Source organism: Excalfactoria chinensis, chromosome 1 (assembly GCF_039878825.1).
Source record: "Excalfactoria chinensis isolate bCotChi1 chromosome 1, bCotChi1.hap2, whole genome shotgun sequence".
Classification (NCBI taxonomy): Eukaryota; Metazoa; Chordata; class Aves; order Galliformes; family Phasianidae; genus Excalfactoria; species Excalfactoria chinensis.
This window is the reverse complement of record NC_092825.1, coordinates 8,251,987-8,267,856: the sequence shown is the minus strand read 5'-3', so window position 1 is coordinate 8,267,856 and position 15,870 is coordinate 8,251,987. Positions and strand designations below refer to the sequence as shown.

Sequence of the window (15,870 nt, the reverse complement as noted above, 5' to 3'; positions counted from 1 at the left end):
TCTTCTATTGTGTATCTCTGTGGAAGAAAAGAGACAGGCATTATTGCCAAACGTGTACATATAACTATAGCATGTAACGTCTGTAAGATTAACAGATATAAATTTGTGTTTCAGTCACAAAACAAGAACCTAGAAAACCATTCTTTTATCATTAACCTTCAGCTAGCATTGAAAGTTTCAAGGTTTATTTTGACTAGTGTCTGTGTTTGTAAGTGACAAGCTAATTAGAGGGTTATGCCAGGTTATTCCTTGGCCAGACTGCAAGAAGTTCAGTTTGCAGCTGTTCACTGAGAAATCTACAACCTGACTCTTGAAATTTAGCTGCACTTACCCGAAAGACGGTCATTTCTTCCAGCAAGACTTCTTCTAATTCATGCCAAGTCTCCTTAGGAATTGAAACCACTTTAAGAACTGTTCCAATATCTGGAAAAAAAAAAAAAAAAAAAAAAAAAAAGTGGTTTTGGGTGCTTAAGAAGTATACTTCTACTTCTGAGCAGTCAGAATCTCTTGCATGTAATTATTTCAGATATAAAGAATGTGAAACCACATACCACTGCACACTTGTTTTCAAATGCTAACTGCTATTTAAAATACTCTGGAAAAACACTGAATTTCAATAGAACATTTGATTGAAATTTTTTAAATATCAAAATTCAACAAAAGTAACAAGAAGACAAATAACGTTCTATCAAGTCCAAGATAGGAAGGACTGAAATACTACTTAAATGACAGTATAAAATGACAGATGTTTCAGACATTTAATTGAGGAAGGTAAAGCACTAAATTTACCCAGAAATGTTTTATTGTCCATTTTGAAGTATGGTGTTTGTCATTCTTAAAATGCATGTGAAGATGCTGTCAAAACGCTTAGTATGGATATAAAAACATCTGGACAAATGTTGTTAGACAGATGAAGATGTTAGATCTCTTAAGTACATACTATCTTCCCTGTGTCAAACAAAGTACCTAAGATGTATAAGCTCCTTAAGGCATTTATATTTCTCTGTGACTTAGAAACTAGTCTTCACTGAGGAATAAAAAGCAACACAGCTTGTATCTTCAACATCAGAAATGCATGTTTACCAGCTGTTTCACACTATATCCATCTACATTCTTGGGGGTTTTGCAATTGCCTTAAGTGTGAACAAAGCAAAGACTTGAAGTTCCAGAGCTACAGCCTCTGGCTTTGTGAAACTATTTGCAACTTAGGACCATCTCTGTTTTGCTGCTTCTGCATTGTGATTTATTTGTTTTTATTAATAGAATCTGCAAGGGGTAAAGAAATGGATCATTTCTAGGTTGGTGCACATCACTAAAGACTCACTGAAATTTAAACAACTTTGCATATGACTTTTCATTTTAACCAACAAAGTGTAGTACCATGTAAATAGAGGAACGGTCTCTACGGATGTTTCATAATATGTATTCTGGGAAAATATAAAGCATTTTAAAATTGGTAAAATACTAGAAATAACAGAACTGTAAAGATGAGCATTCTCAAAATAAAAAAGCTTTGAGATATAAAAGAACAAATGTATAATTATATGTGTATCTGTTGAAACTACTCATAAAAAAAAGAATTACAACTCATTGTTTTTAAAAATTGAAGCAGATTAAATGGCATGGAAATACTGTTGTGTTTTGTTTGTTTGTAAGTTGAGCATCTTAAAAGCCACAGTTTCAGGAGAAAGTTCTGCTATTTCAGCTTCTTCACAGGAAATTTTGTATTTGTAATTTCATTTTATTTTTTTTCCCACAAAATGTCTCCATCTCTGTTTTCATCATACATCACAAATGCATAGTTCTTGTTTTTAAAGGGGGGGGGAGGGGGGAGGGAAGGGGTAACAAAAACAAACAAACAAACAAACAAACAAAAAACCTTTATGGCTCTTTCTAAAAAAACACCAAAAAAAACCAAAACCACATTTCTTAGTTAGGCAGCTGAATGTACAAATTAAGCTAGTAAGAGATACTTGATAAGTTGTTTTGGAAGTGGTTTTCATTATGGTTACTGCCAGAAATTGAATATATTTAATTCAAGAAGCAGTGAGAACACCACAGAGCAAATGCTATATGAACATCAAAACCAGAATGTTAAAGCACCATTTCTATAATATGTTAATGTAGAACAGATAATTTAATGTTAGTTACATTTTTAATGTAATGGATGCATTCATTTCCTTAATTATCTTGATAATTTGATGGCTGTGGTTTTGAGGAAAATATATTGTACGGGTAAAAGAGAGAATTGTGCTTTAGTACACATAACAGTGTACTAATTTATCATGGCTGTATGCTGTGTTGGGTTATGGCTGTCCTCAGTCACAATTCTTCAAATTCCATATTCCAGAAATATAGGTGCATTACTGAAAAAAAAAAATAACACAACTGAAGTTGTGGACCAGAGTGGGCAATGAATAGATGTGAGTTGTTGTTTTAAAAAAGAAGTCTGTTTTAAGTGGATTCTGCAACAATTACAGGCACTTAACGCTAGAGAAATCCTCTGAGGTCGAAGATAATCTCTACAGGAACTCTGGTCAGGCCACAGGTACCTAAGTGGAGCTTTATCTCAGTTCCTGATCACGTTTTACAGACTAGTGTTTCAAACAATTTCACACAAATGGAATCAAGCTTCTCCTTTAGGATCAATAAGCTCTGCTGAGTAAGATAAGATTACTGTTATTAATTTGCTTTACTGACAGATATATCTTGACTGTGCCAAATGATCCCACACATCAGACACTCAGGATATGCATTAAGTGCCTATCTTAAATCCTGTTTTTTTCTGATATAATTTCAAGCATTCTGATATGATTTTATTTCCTTTGTGAAACACTGGTACAATCACGGTGGGAAAGAAACTGCTTGGTTGAAGATTTCACCCGCAGGAAGGGAAAATGTGACCACACTAGATGGCTATTAATTATGTTATGTTCAATTATCATCAGATGTTCAGTGAAAAGAAAAGTAAAATATCAGTATTTCCTCAACATGCTGGAGTTCAGCAGCATGTGGGAATAACATAGATTGCTGCCAGAGCATTGGGAAAATATGAAGAATGTATGTATCTAATCTGATGGGACAGACCTACAAGAAAAATCCAGCCGTATCCCAGAGAGCTTAACTCTGTTTTTGCCACAGGTGCAGGTCACCAAATATGAAATTGTGCTGTGACTAAAGACCCTGATCTGTTCCTTGGTTTCTTCTTTGCCTGGGGAAGATGCAATATGCACTGATTGTGTATCTGTTTCTGGTTTCAATTTGAGCAGCGAGTTCAGTTCAGCCCAGGGCAACAAAGAAGACAGGGCCTTAGCTCTACAACTTTCATTTTGCCCATGCATGGAAGATGTTCTTTACTCAGTCTGAAAATTGAAATAGGGTCAGTTTACTCAGAACGTACTTTGTACCTCACCTCTAAACATGGGTATTTTAATTCCTATGAGAGTGAAGCCTGCTGGAAAAAGAGCAGTTTTGATGGACAAAGACAGTATTTCAAGAAGTAATAGCACTGTCACAAAACTGCGTTTTTTGTGCTGAAGTCTCTTTTGGTAAGTGCAAGTAATCTTTTCAATATTTTTCTTAGAATTCTTGGATACAAATAGCAGCAGTTGGATGAGATCCAGAAGACTCACCACACATCTGAACACTGGTGGTTTAGAGAACTAAGTGCCTAAATTCCCAACTCAAAGTTAAAAGCTAGATATTGAAGCTTCTTTACAGAGACCTCGCCTGGCTGATTTAGATATGAACAGCCATACATAACTGTCCCAAAGTTATATCTCAGATTTAAATAAGTATTCCTGCTCTGTCTGAAAACAGACAGGAATTTCTGTATAACTGCTTGTCTTAGTCTACAAAAGTACAATGAACCTCTCTCTGCAAGTACTTATCTCTCACTTGCAGAAACAAAGACATCTTTCTTAGACAGAATGCCAATTCTTTGTGAGATAAATGCAACTTCTTGTGCTCAAGATGCAGACATAAATCAGCTCCTTATGTTTGTTCAGTGTCTTAGCCTCGATGCTGAAGGGCTTGTTTCCTCATGCCACAGCCAAAGGGAGTATAGCCATTAATATTTCTGTGGGCTGAATCATGTAATAGAAGACTTGTTGAAAGGCACAACACACTGCCAATTGTAGATTGCATTAAACCATTTAGTGTGTGGTAGAAAAAATGTAAAAGTTGTGTAAAATCATATGAAACTACTTTTCAATATTTTATGCAAGAACATATTGTAACACTGGTATCTAATAACTCAGTTCACAGCTTTAAAGAGCTGGAGCTCTTTCTGCAGAGCTACACTTCCTGTAATATATGTTCTGAATTGCCACACATGCAGTGTGTTTAGTACACAAAGCTTCATCTGATCTGTTTTCTCGTAATATATTTCAGACATCAACATGAAAGAGACCTTGAGATTTATTGCTTTGGAAATCTGACCCTAGGTCTAGAGTACCAGAACCGTATGTAAGTCAGAAATTGGACTGTTATAAGACAGAACCAGACAGATATGTTTTTAGGCCAAAGCTGGAAAGAAACAATTGATCTGAGGATTGTTTTGGTTTGGATTAATTATGTTAATGTCTAATTATTACCAATTATGTTCAATAAAAGCTTGAAATACTTCAATTCAACATAATTGAAACATTAGTCAATTAATGGAAAACTTTCACAGGTGAAGAAGGAGATCCACAGATATGAATCAGTGAAGGTCTATGGAAGCCACTAAAACCAAGCAAATACATACCAGCTAATTCCTGACCACTGTTATTTCTCTTTATTACCTTTCCGGAAATACTGTATTCTCTTGAGTACATATTTCTACTTTTGACAATGTGCCCAATCTGTATCATTCTGCAAGGCTTTGGAAAGGCTATCATGTTTTTATTTAAAAACCACCTCCTCTTCAAATACTTTTTATGCACCAGATATCTGCATCTTTGGTAAAATGATGTACTTTTATGGCTAAAGAGCTTAAAGTCATAGTTGAAATACTTAAATAGCCCATAAGACACAAGACACTTTTCTTACTTGGAAACTATCCTCACTCATGTTAATGTTTCTTATGATGTGCTTCAAAATGGGTACCTCAAAAATTCAATTTTAATGCTAAATTATAATTAATGAGGTAAAATATTTCTAATAAAATTCCCTAATAAAAGCAGTTGGAAAGAGTGGTTTGATCTTACTCCATCTGGCAGTGCTCCTAAAGAATTAAGCAACGCAGGCTGCAGTCTGAACCTGTAACAAATGTATTCAACAGAGGCCTCCCCACACACAGTTTTGAGTTTTGCCCCAGATTTTCATGGGTAAACATTGGAACATAATCCAGCATTCTGTCTTTCAGAATATGAAATTATATCTGATCTATGTCTGGAGTTAGACTCATCATAGTTTCAAAACTTCTCACCTGTGCCGATGAACATAACATCATATTGACCATCTTCTGCATCTACTCGATCTACTACTATCTGTGTGAACTGGTAATCTACATCCGTTTTGATCATGATTGGACGGTTGTTGATGGGGAATACTGGGTTATACATTGCTGGATGACTTCTTGCAAATGTTATAACTTCATCAGGAAGGTCCTTGGTGGAGTCAAAGCCGCCAAATGTCTTACTGGGACACTGAAAATAAAAAGGAAGTGTTTTTCAGTTTAAAACTGAAGAATATTAAGATGCATTTCATCACAATCATTCCAAATTTCATTTTATAAATAATCATGAAAGTGGATCTAATTGTCTCCTGACAGCATGAGTTAATTTAGCCACTTAAGGTCTGTGATTTTTTATTTGTTTCCATTTTGGATTTAAAACAGCAATGTTAACAGAATATAAATGAGCCTTACATATCATTTACTTTTTCCCTATCAGGCATAAAGAGATTTTTTCTCATTTACTGATTTGTTTTAATCTCTAATTGGCAGAAGGAACAAATCCTGAATTTTCTAAAATGATCCAGTCTAAAGAAAGCAAGTTCAGTATTTGGCTATCTATGCTATAGATAACTCATCACTTTTATCACTATTTAGTTTCAAAGCATTCTCCTCTGAAATTGATGGAAATCATTTCCTCTTTTTAGAAATCACTCTCTCAAATGCTGAATTTTAAATTCCTGATTGTCTCAGCAAGTTTATGTAATCCATGTAGTTTTGATAAAATGACCCCTGTTCTTTCTACAGGTGCACTTATTAGTGCAGTTGGCAAAGGGTCTGACTAATCTGACTAACTGTACATGTATCAACATGTACATGTATCTGTAAATGAGCTAGACATACTGGGTTTCATATATTGTAAATAGAGAGCATAGGCACAATTTATCCCCACCTTGTTTTCCCGTTGTAATACTGAAGGATGGTGGCTGATCACCACCAATCATCCCTGACTCTTCTGAAAATTTTTTAAGTATTTTATGTGTAATTTGGGGGTTACTTCAAAGTAACCATGTAATAATGTGTTATTACTGTTGAAAGGATAAACTTTCCACAGGTTTATATTTAAGATGTATAAGACTTTGAAACCCCATTGACAATGATTATACACTCAGAACTTATGCATTTCAAATACAAACAGCAGATCTAGACACTTCAAAGTGCTCATATAGGATGTCTTCCAATTAAACTAAAAAACTAGAGGACATCTTATTAAACCAGAATTCAGACTTTTCAGATGCTCACCAAAAGAAATAACTGTTTTTACTATCACCTTGATCCAAATTATTAATAATTAATCAGAAATGAAATTAAAAAATCAGTGTTGCCAAAAGGATTACTTGTACTCAGCGAAGTGATGCTTCAAGCATGTACATGTAAATTGTCCATTTTTGGCAAATTTGTTGGAAAACAAATTGACTACATTCTATTCTATTCTATTCTATTCTATTCTATTCTATTCTATTCTATTCTATTCTATTCTATTCTATTCTATTCTATGGCATGGCATGGCATGGCATGGCATGGCATGGCATGGCATGGCATGGCATGGCATGAAGGGAACACAGGATATTTGATTAACGCGTATGAAACAGACTAAGCAGAAAATAGGTTAGTTATCTATTGTATTTCATCAACATTTCACAGCCTTATTATTAATATTTTATGTTCTTTCTTTCTGCTGAAGTATAACTGAAATAAAATTAGATATGCTCTCTTTAATCATTGGCCAAACAGTTCCCTGTCTGAAAAATTAAATTTTAAATTCTACACTTCAGTTCTAAGTTTGCTTTACATCTGGATTAATATTCTAAATGCAATTCATGCTAATTACTCAGCTTAATTAGATAATGATTAATTGGATAATATATTAAAAGTGCTCTAAGGATAAAATTCACTACACACGAACTAAGTATTGTTAACTGCAGCTGGGAAAACAGTGAAAAAATCCATAAATGAATATTCATTTCCATTTTAAATAAATCCAGTTCAGCTGTGTTTCAAATGATTGAATATTTACTTTCTGGCCCATTTTCTAACAAAGGATTTCACCAGCAGCAATCTTGGCCAAGGTGTATCTTATGCAGAAAAATAATATAAATTTAACATTAATTCTGTATATTTAAATAAGACTCTTGATTATAACAGCCATATTATTGCTTCAGTGATCTACTTTCATGAGAATAAAAAAGAAAAGATTTGTGTCTTTATTTCTAAAATTTAAAGTACATTATCTACAATGAACATTAAATCCATCACACATAAGAAAACTGAATGAAAAAAAAAAAAAAAAAAAAAAAAAAAAGTATTTATTTGCTGTAATCCTTCCTTTGCCAGTAGAGTGAAATGAAAACAATCAACAGTTGATTTAGCCTCTTTGGAGTCCAGATTGCTTGCAGAGGAATCTCAGCCCACACAACATCTGAAGAGGAAAGTCATGTCTTTTTTATCTTAGAAACATAGAATCATAGAATCACCAAGATTGGCAAAGAACTAAAAGATCATCCAGTCCAACCATTCACCTATTACCAATAGTTGCCACTAAACCATGTCCCTCAACACAGCGTCCAGTCATTCCTTGAACACCCCCAGAATTGGTGACTCCACCACCTCCCTGGACAGTCCATTCTAGTTCCTGACCACCCTTTCTGAAAACCTCCTAATTTCCAGCTTGAATCTCCCCTGCTGCAGCTTGAAACCATTCCCTCTGGTCCTATCACTATTGACACGAGAGAAGAGGCCGACCCCCAGCTCACTACAACCTCCTTTCAGGAAGTTATAGAGTGCAATAAGGTTTCCCCTGAGCCTCCTCCAGGCTGAAATCGTAGAATTATTTGGGTTGAAAGGGACCTTAGAGATCATCTTGTTCCAGCCTTTCTGCCACAGGCAGGGACAACTCCCACTAGACCAGGTTGCTGAAAGCCACATCCAGACTGGTCTTGAACACCTCCAAGGGAAGAGATATCCACAATTTACTTAAGTTGTGATCAGAAAACCAGGAGAAACAGAAAAGACAAGATCTCTGATGCTAATGACAAGATTGTTTTTTGACAGCAGTGAGTCTATCTAAAATTATTCATAAATACAACTGTTCTGATAAAAGCTGGGGAAATGAGCCTGATCATGGAATCAACTGAACTCTATTGTTTAGTATCAGTATCCAGCTTCTGGTTTCCAATATGATATGCCAGGCATTTTGATAAGCTAGAAAAAGTAAACTACGTTATACCCTAGCTGATTTATAAGAAAAGAACAACAGACTAAGGAAAAAGGCACATCTCAGTAGAAACCAAAAGAGTTTTGATGATAGACTCTTGACTCCATGAAGTAGAGAAAATCTGAGGTTTGGATCTGAATTCACGTAAAAGTACTATGAATTCATGAGATGATTTGGTATATATAAAAATCTTCCCTCATCTACCAAATAATAGTAAAAGATTAAATAGATATATAACATTCTGAAGAGTTTAAAGGAAAAATTCTTGCAACTTATTTGTTAAATATGAAGCTGACGTAGAATTATTTACAAAGTTTTCTAACTTTTCCAAGGAACTTTCTATTTTCTTTTTCTTTACTCATAGTGGGCAAGTCACCAGATGTTCAGGAACTTTCTTGGCACCTCACCTATGAAATTCCTCAGATAATTCAGCACTGTTTAAAGTGAGATCTGTAGGTGAAACATTCTAAGTAGCTCAGGTATTGTTCCTACCTCCCATTTGCCTTTTGCTTGGAAAAAGAAGCTGTAAGTCTGACATTTAAAGAAACTTCAAAAATCTTCCCTCTCTATTCTCAATGGATGTTCAAAGCCACTGAAAGTAAATTGAATTTTATCAGTTTAGGGGAAAAACAAAAACAAACTCTGTTCAGTCAGACATCTCCCAGTTTAAATTTAGTTTTGTTCTACTAATACAAGGGAATGATTTCAGTGACTACAAAACAAGCAAGCTAACAAACAAACAAAATACCCTCTTTTTCAAAATGGTAGACAACAGGATTAGATACACTAACAGTAGGAACTGGTGGTCTCAGACCCTCTTTTATTAGCATCATTTATAGTATTACTCTATCTGTATAAGATCTGACTGCAGAACAATGTAGAACTTGGTTATTACACTCACCTTTAGCTAAGAAAATTGTTTATAAGGAAATCTCAACATGTCTACATGCACTTGGTGAATACTAGTATAGACAAGTTACAGCAAAGTTATAAGGGTGAAATCCATTCTAAGAAATAAAACCTCTCTTATTCTGCAGAGCTTATCTTTTAACTCTGGAAAAAATTAGTAAACCCGTTAGCAGAAGGAATGATCTAGGTAATCTGCCTGTCAGGGAGCCATTTTACTTTTACTTAGGAAGTCATTTTCATTAGTCTAAATATATGTATTGTCTAAATGCTGGAAATCAGCTGAAGGATCAGGTTTGAAATAACAGTATTAAAACATAACAGACAAAAATAGAATGAAGATATAAAAAAAGAAAAGAAAAGAAAAGAAAAGAAAAGAAAAGAAAAGAAAAGAAAAGAAAAGAAAAGAAAAGAAAAGAAAAGAAAAGAAAAGAAAAGAAAAGAAAAGAAAAGAAAAGATAAGAAAAGAAAGGAAAAGAAAAAGAAAAGAAAAAGAAAAAGAAGATCAAAGCTATTCCTAGATTGTTTTCTGTCAGAAGAGAATTTAAGAACAGTTTTTAAGAAATTTTACAGACATATTCACAGAATCACAGAGTCACAGAATCATAGACCTTGGAAGGGACCTCCTGAGATCACCAAGTCCAACCCCCCATGCCAAAGCAGGTTCCCTACACCAGTTCGCACAGGTAGGCATCCAGGCAGGTCTTTAACACCTCCAGAAAAGGAGACTACACAACCCCCCTGGGCAGCCTGTTCCAGTGCTCTGTCACCCTCACCATAAAGAAGTTTGTGCACAACTTCCTATGCTCCAATTCCTGGCCATTTCCCCTTGTCCTGTCTCCATAAACTGCTGAAAAGAATCTGGCCACACCACTTTACCCCCCACACCTTAGATATTTATAGACCTGGATCAGGTTTCCTTTCATTCTTCTTTTCTCAAGGCTAAACAGACTCAGTTCACTTAGCCTTTCTTCATAGGGGAGATGATCCAGGCCCTTCACCATATTTGTGGCCTTCCACTGGACTCTTTCCAAGAGATCCTTGTCTTTTTTGTACTGGGGAGACACAGTACTCCAAATGAGGCCTTCCCAGGGCAGAGTGGAGGGGAGGATCACCTCCATCGACCCTATTATTTTGATTTCTATTTATACTTTCATGTATATTGTACTTTATCAACAATAGTGTTCCATTATTTAAAAGGGTCAAACTGATTGATAGCAGCTAAGTAGCTATCCCAATGAATTCCAGTATATACAATTCATGCTTTTCTCATAAATGTCCTATCTTTGTAGGTTAGTGGCAACTTAGGGGCAGTGAAATGTTTCTAGGACGTGATTACATCAGTTTGGAGTTGTAAATATGTATGCCTTACATACACCAATATTTCAGTCATTCATAAACTGTAAACAGAAGCACAAAGAGCATAGAATTTGAAAAAAATTCATTGGAAGTTATGAATTTTTTTTTTTGTCTCCTTAATATCCATTTCAGAAATATGTCTTACTCTACCATACTGGATGTTGCAAACAAGTTAATATTTCTTAAAAGCCAGGCAGATGCTCTGTTTTCTGTTCAGTCTTACCAAGAATGGTTCAGCCAGTATTTGGAACAAGTACAAATTCCAAGGACAGAATAATGCAGCATAATTTATTACACATTTGACTTTCATCAGATTTCTGCATCTATTGCTCAAGGTTATGTTGAAAGTAATACAAATGCCAAAATGAAAGCCCAAATGAAACTAGGCTACAGATATTGTGGCTTCATCATTTACAAGAAAACCAGTAAATTTTGGACCTAGAGGAATGGTTAACTTTCCCTTCTGCCAGTCTGTATCATTATCTTTTTCAGTTTTTGTCTCGGTTCTCAGCTCAAGGGCCGTGTAATCAGTGAAAATATTTCCCATAATCTTCTCTTTTTAGCTTGATATATTTCTTAGCGTACTTACAGTTCCTGGCCGTGGATAAGGAACTCGCCCTTGGTAGGGAACCCACTGATAGTTTGGGCCATCTCTGTGGGCGTAGGGGCCAAGAAATACTCTTCTCACATCAGTCATGCTGTACATACATACTGCTGATCCCTTGAAGATATTACTAAAAATAAAGGGAGAAGAAATCAAACCCAATTCTTTAACTTATCACTTAGATTAATCAACTGGTAAGCTATGAGACAGTAGCTCATTACTTTCTAATCAGCATGTGCTGATTATCAAAACTCTGACTTGCACTTGGAACAATTTTACCTCACCTCTTGTGAAAGTTCAGCAAAACCAATATGATCTCCCTGACACTGTGCTAAGCAGGCGGCTGTTATTCAACTATTTAAAAACATATTATCTCCACAAAACCAAAGTCCCAAGTCCCTATTAGTGTGACCGGTCATATAGAACTGTTCAGTTCTTTCCTAAAATTCACATCTTTCAATATTTATTTATTTATTATTATTTTATTTTATTTTTTTAGAAGTTGCATTCATCATTTGGGCAGTACACACACAAACTTCAGAGTTGCTTCTTACCTTGAAATTTCTTACAGGAGACAGCAAGTACTTGTAAATCTCTCTTTTCTATGCCTGCTTATCACTAGCAACATTGTTTCTGTTTAGAGACTAAAACTTTTGTCCTTCACAGATAAATGTAATAACGTTCTGTACTCCCTATGCTGCAAACCTTCCCTAGGGTAAAGCAACAAATGAAATTTTGTTCCTGATGAAAACACAATGAAACCAAAACAGTCAAGTCACAGTTTACATGATCCAATAACAGAACTTGCAAGATTTTTTAAACTTTTCAGATTTAAACAATATTTCTTACTAATACCTCCCCAAGAAGTCAGTTTCTCACACCACAGATTTCCTACTTTACTCTTCCCCTTAAAAATCATATTGCTGCTTATGTTATTTTTCAAGTCTGTGTGGCTAGAAATCATAGAATCAAAGAATGATAAGGGTTGGGAGGGACCTCAGAAGATCAAGTCCAGCCCCTCTGCTAAATCAATCTTCCTTCAATTGGTTACACAGGAAAGCATCCAGAAAGGTGCTGAATATCTTCAAAGAGTGATAATTCACATCTTCTCCAGGCACATTGCTCCAGTGCTCCTTAATGCACTATAACGATGTTTTTCCTCACATTCATATGGAATTTCCTACATTATAGTTTGTAGCTATTGTCCCTTGTTTTGTCCCTGACACCACTGGAAAGGGCCACTTGAGTCTCATCCTTTAGAAGGTTATAAGCATTCCTCCCTGAGTCTTCTCCAGACTGAAGAGCCCCAGGTTTCCCAGCCTTTCCTCACAAAGGAGATTCTCCAGGCCCCTACTCAACTTTGTAGACTTTCACTGGACTCACTCTCGAAGTTCCCCATCTTTCCTGAACTGAGAAGCCCGGTTTTGATCTCTGCTATTAAAAGGCAGTTCAACAGAAAGAACAGCCTGAGTAACTGAAAGTCTTTGTGTTACTAGCTTTAGAGCAACAATGTACATTACCCATAAGAAACTTAATTCATTACTTCTCACTGCCACTGACATTTCAGTTCAAAGGTTAAGAAAATTTTGTGTTCCCTAAAAACATTTTTAACAAAGGGCCCTCTTTAAAACAAGCAGCCATCCAAGTTTCTATGCAAGTAAAATACATTCCGTACCTAGAAGTTGTAAACACTCCATACACTATTGGATTTTTAGGGTCCTTTGAGTTCATTAGGAACACATCCTCTGTAAACAAATACAAGAGATATAAAATTGAGTGAAATCCTGTGTGGACAGTACCAGAAAATGTTGTTATATTCAAAGCCATTTCTGACACTTACGTAATTCATCAAAGTGTGTGTCGATACCATTGGGTCCTGGCACAGAACAAATTAGACGTGCTTTGAGGAAAGTTGTCCATTTGTTAACAAGGCTCCTGTGCCCACCAAAGTCATTCTAATAACAAAAGTATTTTGTATTAATACCTTGTAACAATATTTGCATGCAGAATGAATAGAAGGTGGGTAAAGTATATTAAATAATTGCAAGATATTGCCTATAGGAAACAGAGGAAATAATTCAATATTTATATTTAAGAGCATTATAATGTTGCCAATGACATTAATTCTAAATTACATTTATTTTACAGTGTATCACTATATATTTCATAGTATCACTTTATAGTTCTCATTATATATATATATATATATATATATATATATATATATATGTTGTATATATAGCAATGGAAAAATACAGGCAACTCCTAGGCTGCCATGGCTGCCATGTCTTCGTAAATCCTTTGGGGTTTTGTATTCTTAACCAAGTTACACAAAAGTAGACGTACTACTTGCATGTGAACAAAATAGATCGCAGTATGGTGGGACCAGCTGTATAGCTGCAAAACTTCTGAGTAGTAGCACATCAAGGATCTCATAATTATGGAAGAAATGGTTTTCAAGAAGCTATGTATAGGTTTGAGGGATAAATTGAAATTGTGCCTATAGTTTAACTTTTTACATGACAAAGTTACAACAATTATGAATATCATTTAATTTGTAGAAATCTTTTTTAAAGTCTACCAGAAATGTCTGGACATTTATCAGTGTGGATGAATGATTCGGAATGCAATCCTTAAGAGTCTTCTGGATTGTTGCCCAGTTCTACAGCTAAAATAGACAGCTATTATGCTAAATCTTCCTTTACTTTTGTTTTAAGAGTTTTTATTAATATGGAAATGGAAAAGTATTAATATTTACTTAAAATTAAATTCTTCAAATGTTGTTGGCGTATCTAGAATTATTTGTTATCCTCTAACAGATTTTACCTCTTGCAGAAACATTCTGAACCTCAAAAAATGAGCATGATTAAAAAACAAAACAAAACAAAACAAAACAAAAAAAAAAAAAAACAAAAAAAACAAAAAAAAACCCCACAACCTAAGTGACTATCAGTCTGGATGATCTCTGCCTCATTGTAGTGTCACAGATAACACTGAATAGTTTACAGTCAAGAAAATTCTCAGAGTGTCCCATCACACAAAGAAGTCATCGTTTTACCTTACAGATCTGCCCTATTCTGGCATGAGTGGCTTTTCCAGTGTGCTCTCCATCAATTGCATTTTCACGGAAGAAGAAATAGATTTTGTCATCTTCTGGATTATCACTTTCAGGTATCAGGTGAACACTAATAAATCTGGGATCTGAAAGACAGTGTCATTATGCATGTTTCTACTCCATGAATTAAATCACTTGACTTCTTTACATGAACTGTGTGACCTTACTTTCCAGGAATCAATCTTTGCATCATATAACAAGTACATCTGAATAAAGTACATACTTACCTTTAGGAGGTGACAGGTGTTTATATTTCTCTCACCTCTAAAACATGGAAAAATTTGTTACAGACATTTAAGAAGCAGCCCTTAACCTTACCATTAGAGTAACTAAACATCTGTGGAATCACCTTAAAAACTGTGGTACAGTGTGGCTTCCTAATTATGTATATATATTACTGATATTTTTTGTTTTTGGATATTTTGACTTTTGATAAAAAAGAACAATATTGAGACAGTGTGATGTTCCTAACTTATTAAAAATAACAAACAAACAAACACAAAGCAAAAAACAAGGTATTAATGTCTTAATGTTCAAAAACTGGAATGAAAGTACATCAACAAACGAACATATATAGGATGCACATAGTGATTAGTGATTTAAGAAGATAACAAGTCAGCAGTTTTGGGAGAAAAGTCTGTAGAACTCATAAGAGAAAATTCATACCAGTGGTGAATCTGGTTTATCACTGTATTTTACAGAGATACTTCAGCTGGTATCTTTAACTATATTTGGAAAAAAAAGAAGGCATATACAACATCCAACAGATTTACCAATCTGTTTTATAATCATTTTAAATCATGCTGGGATAATTAAGTATGAACTATATTTAACCAGTCAAACAACCCTGTTTCTCTGTGAAATTATAAGCTATTTTAGCGTCATGCAATGGCATCTTCTCAGTGTATGTTTATTCCCATATAATCATGGAAATAATGAACTTTATTTTGTTTTGCCAGTTTGCACAATCAGTCCAATGAATCTTACGCCTTAATAAGGATGGCAGTGTTTGTAAGCAACATATTTTATATATTTATATATATGGATGTATGTGTTTAGCTGTGTCTGTTATACAATTTGATCATAATTTTTCTTTTATTTGTATAAGTACTACACTGGAAATATCCTGAGTGTTCAAGATGAGAGTCGGGTGAATTCCTAGATAGGTAGCTTTAACAATGCTCTTTGTTAACTTTTCTTTTGTGCCCAGGGAATTTGCCCCAATCCCGGAGGTG

The 15,870-nt window shown here is 34.8% G+C and overlaps 1 protein-coding gene across 2 annotated transcripts in view; it reads right to left on the bottom strand.

The window, feature by feature from the left end:
* SEMA3A (semaphorin 3A) overlaps nucleotides 1–15,870 on the bottom strand; it is a 168,907-nt gene that overhangs the window by 21,083 nt on the left and 131,954 nt on the right. For both annotated transcript variants that reach the window (XM_072331780.1, XM_072331772.1), the window contains 6 exons: nucleotides 14,579–14,721; nucleotides 13,361–13,475; nucleotides 13,196–13,265; nucleotides 11,506–11,650; nucleotides 5,411–5,630; nucleotides 332–423 (listed from right to left, as the gene is read on the bottom strand). In XM_072331780.1, the coding sequence (XP_072187881.1) occupies nucleotides 332–423; nucleotides 5,411–5,630; nucleotides 11,506–11,650; nucleotides 13,196–13,265; nucleotides 13,361–13,475; nucleotides 14,579–14,721 (785 nt within the window). The remainder of the gene's footprint in view (nucleotides 1–331; nucleotides 424–5,410; nucleotides 5,631–11,505; nucleotides 11,651–13,195; nucleotides 13,266–13,360; nucleotides 13,476–14,578; nucleotides 14,722–15,870) is intronic.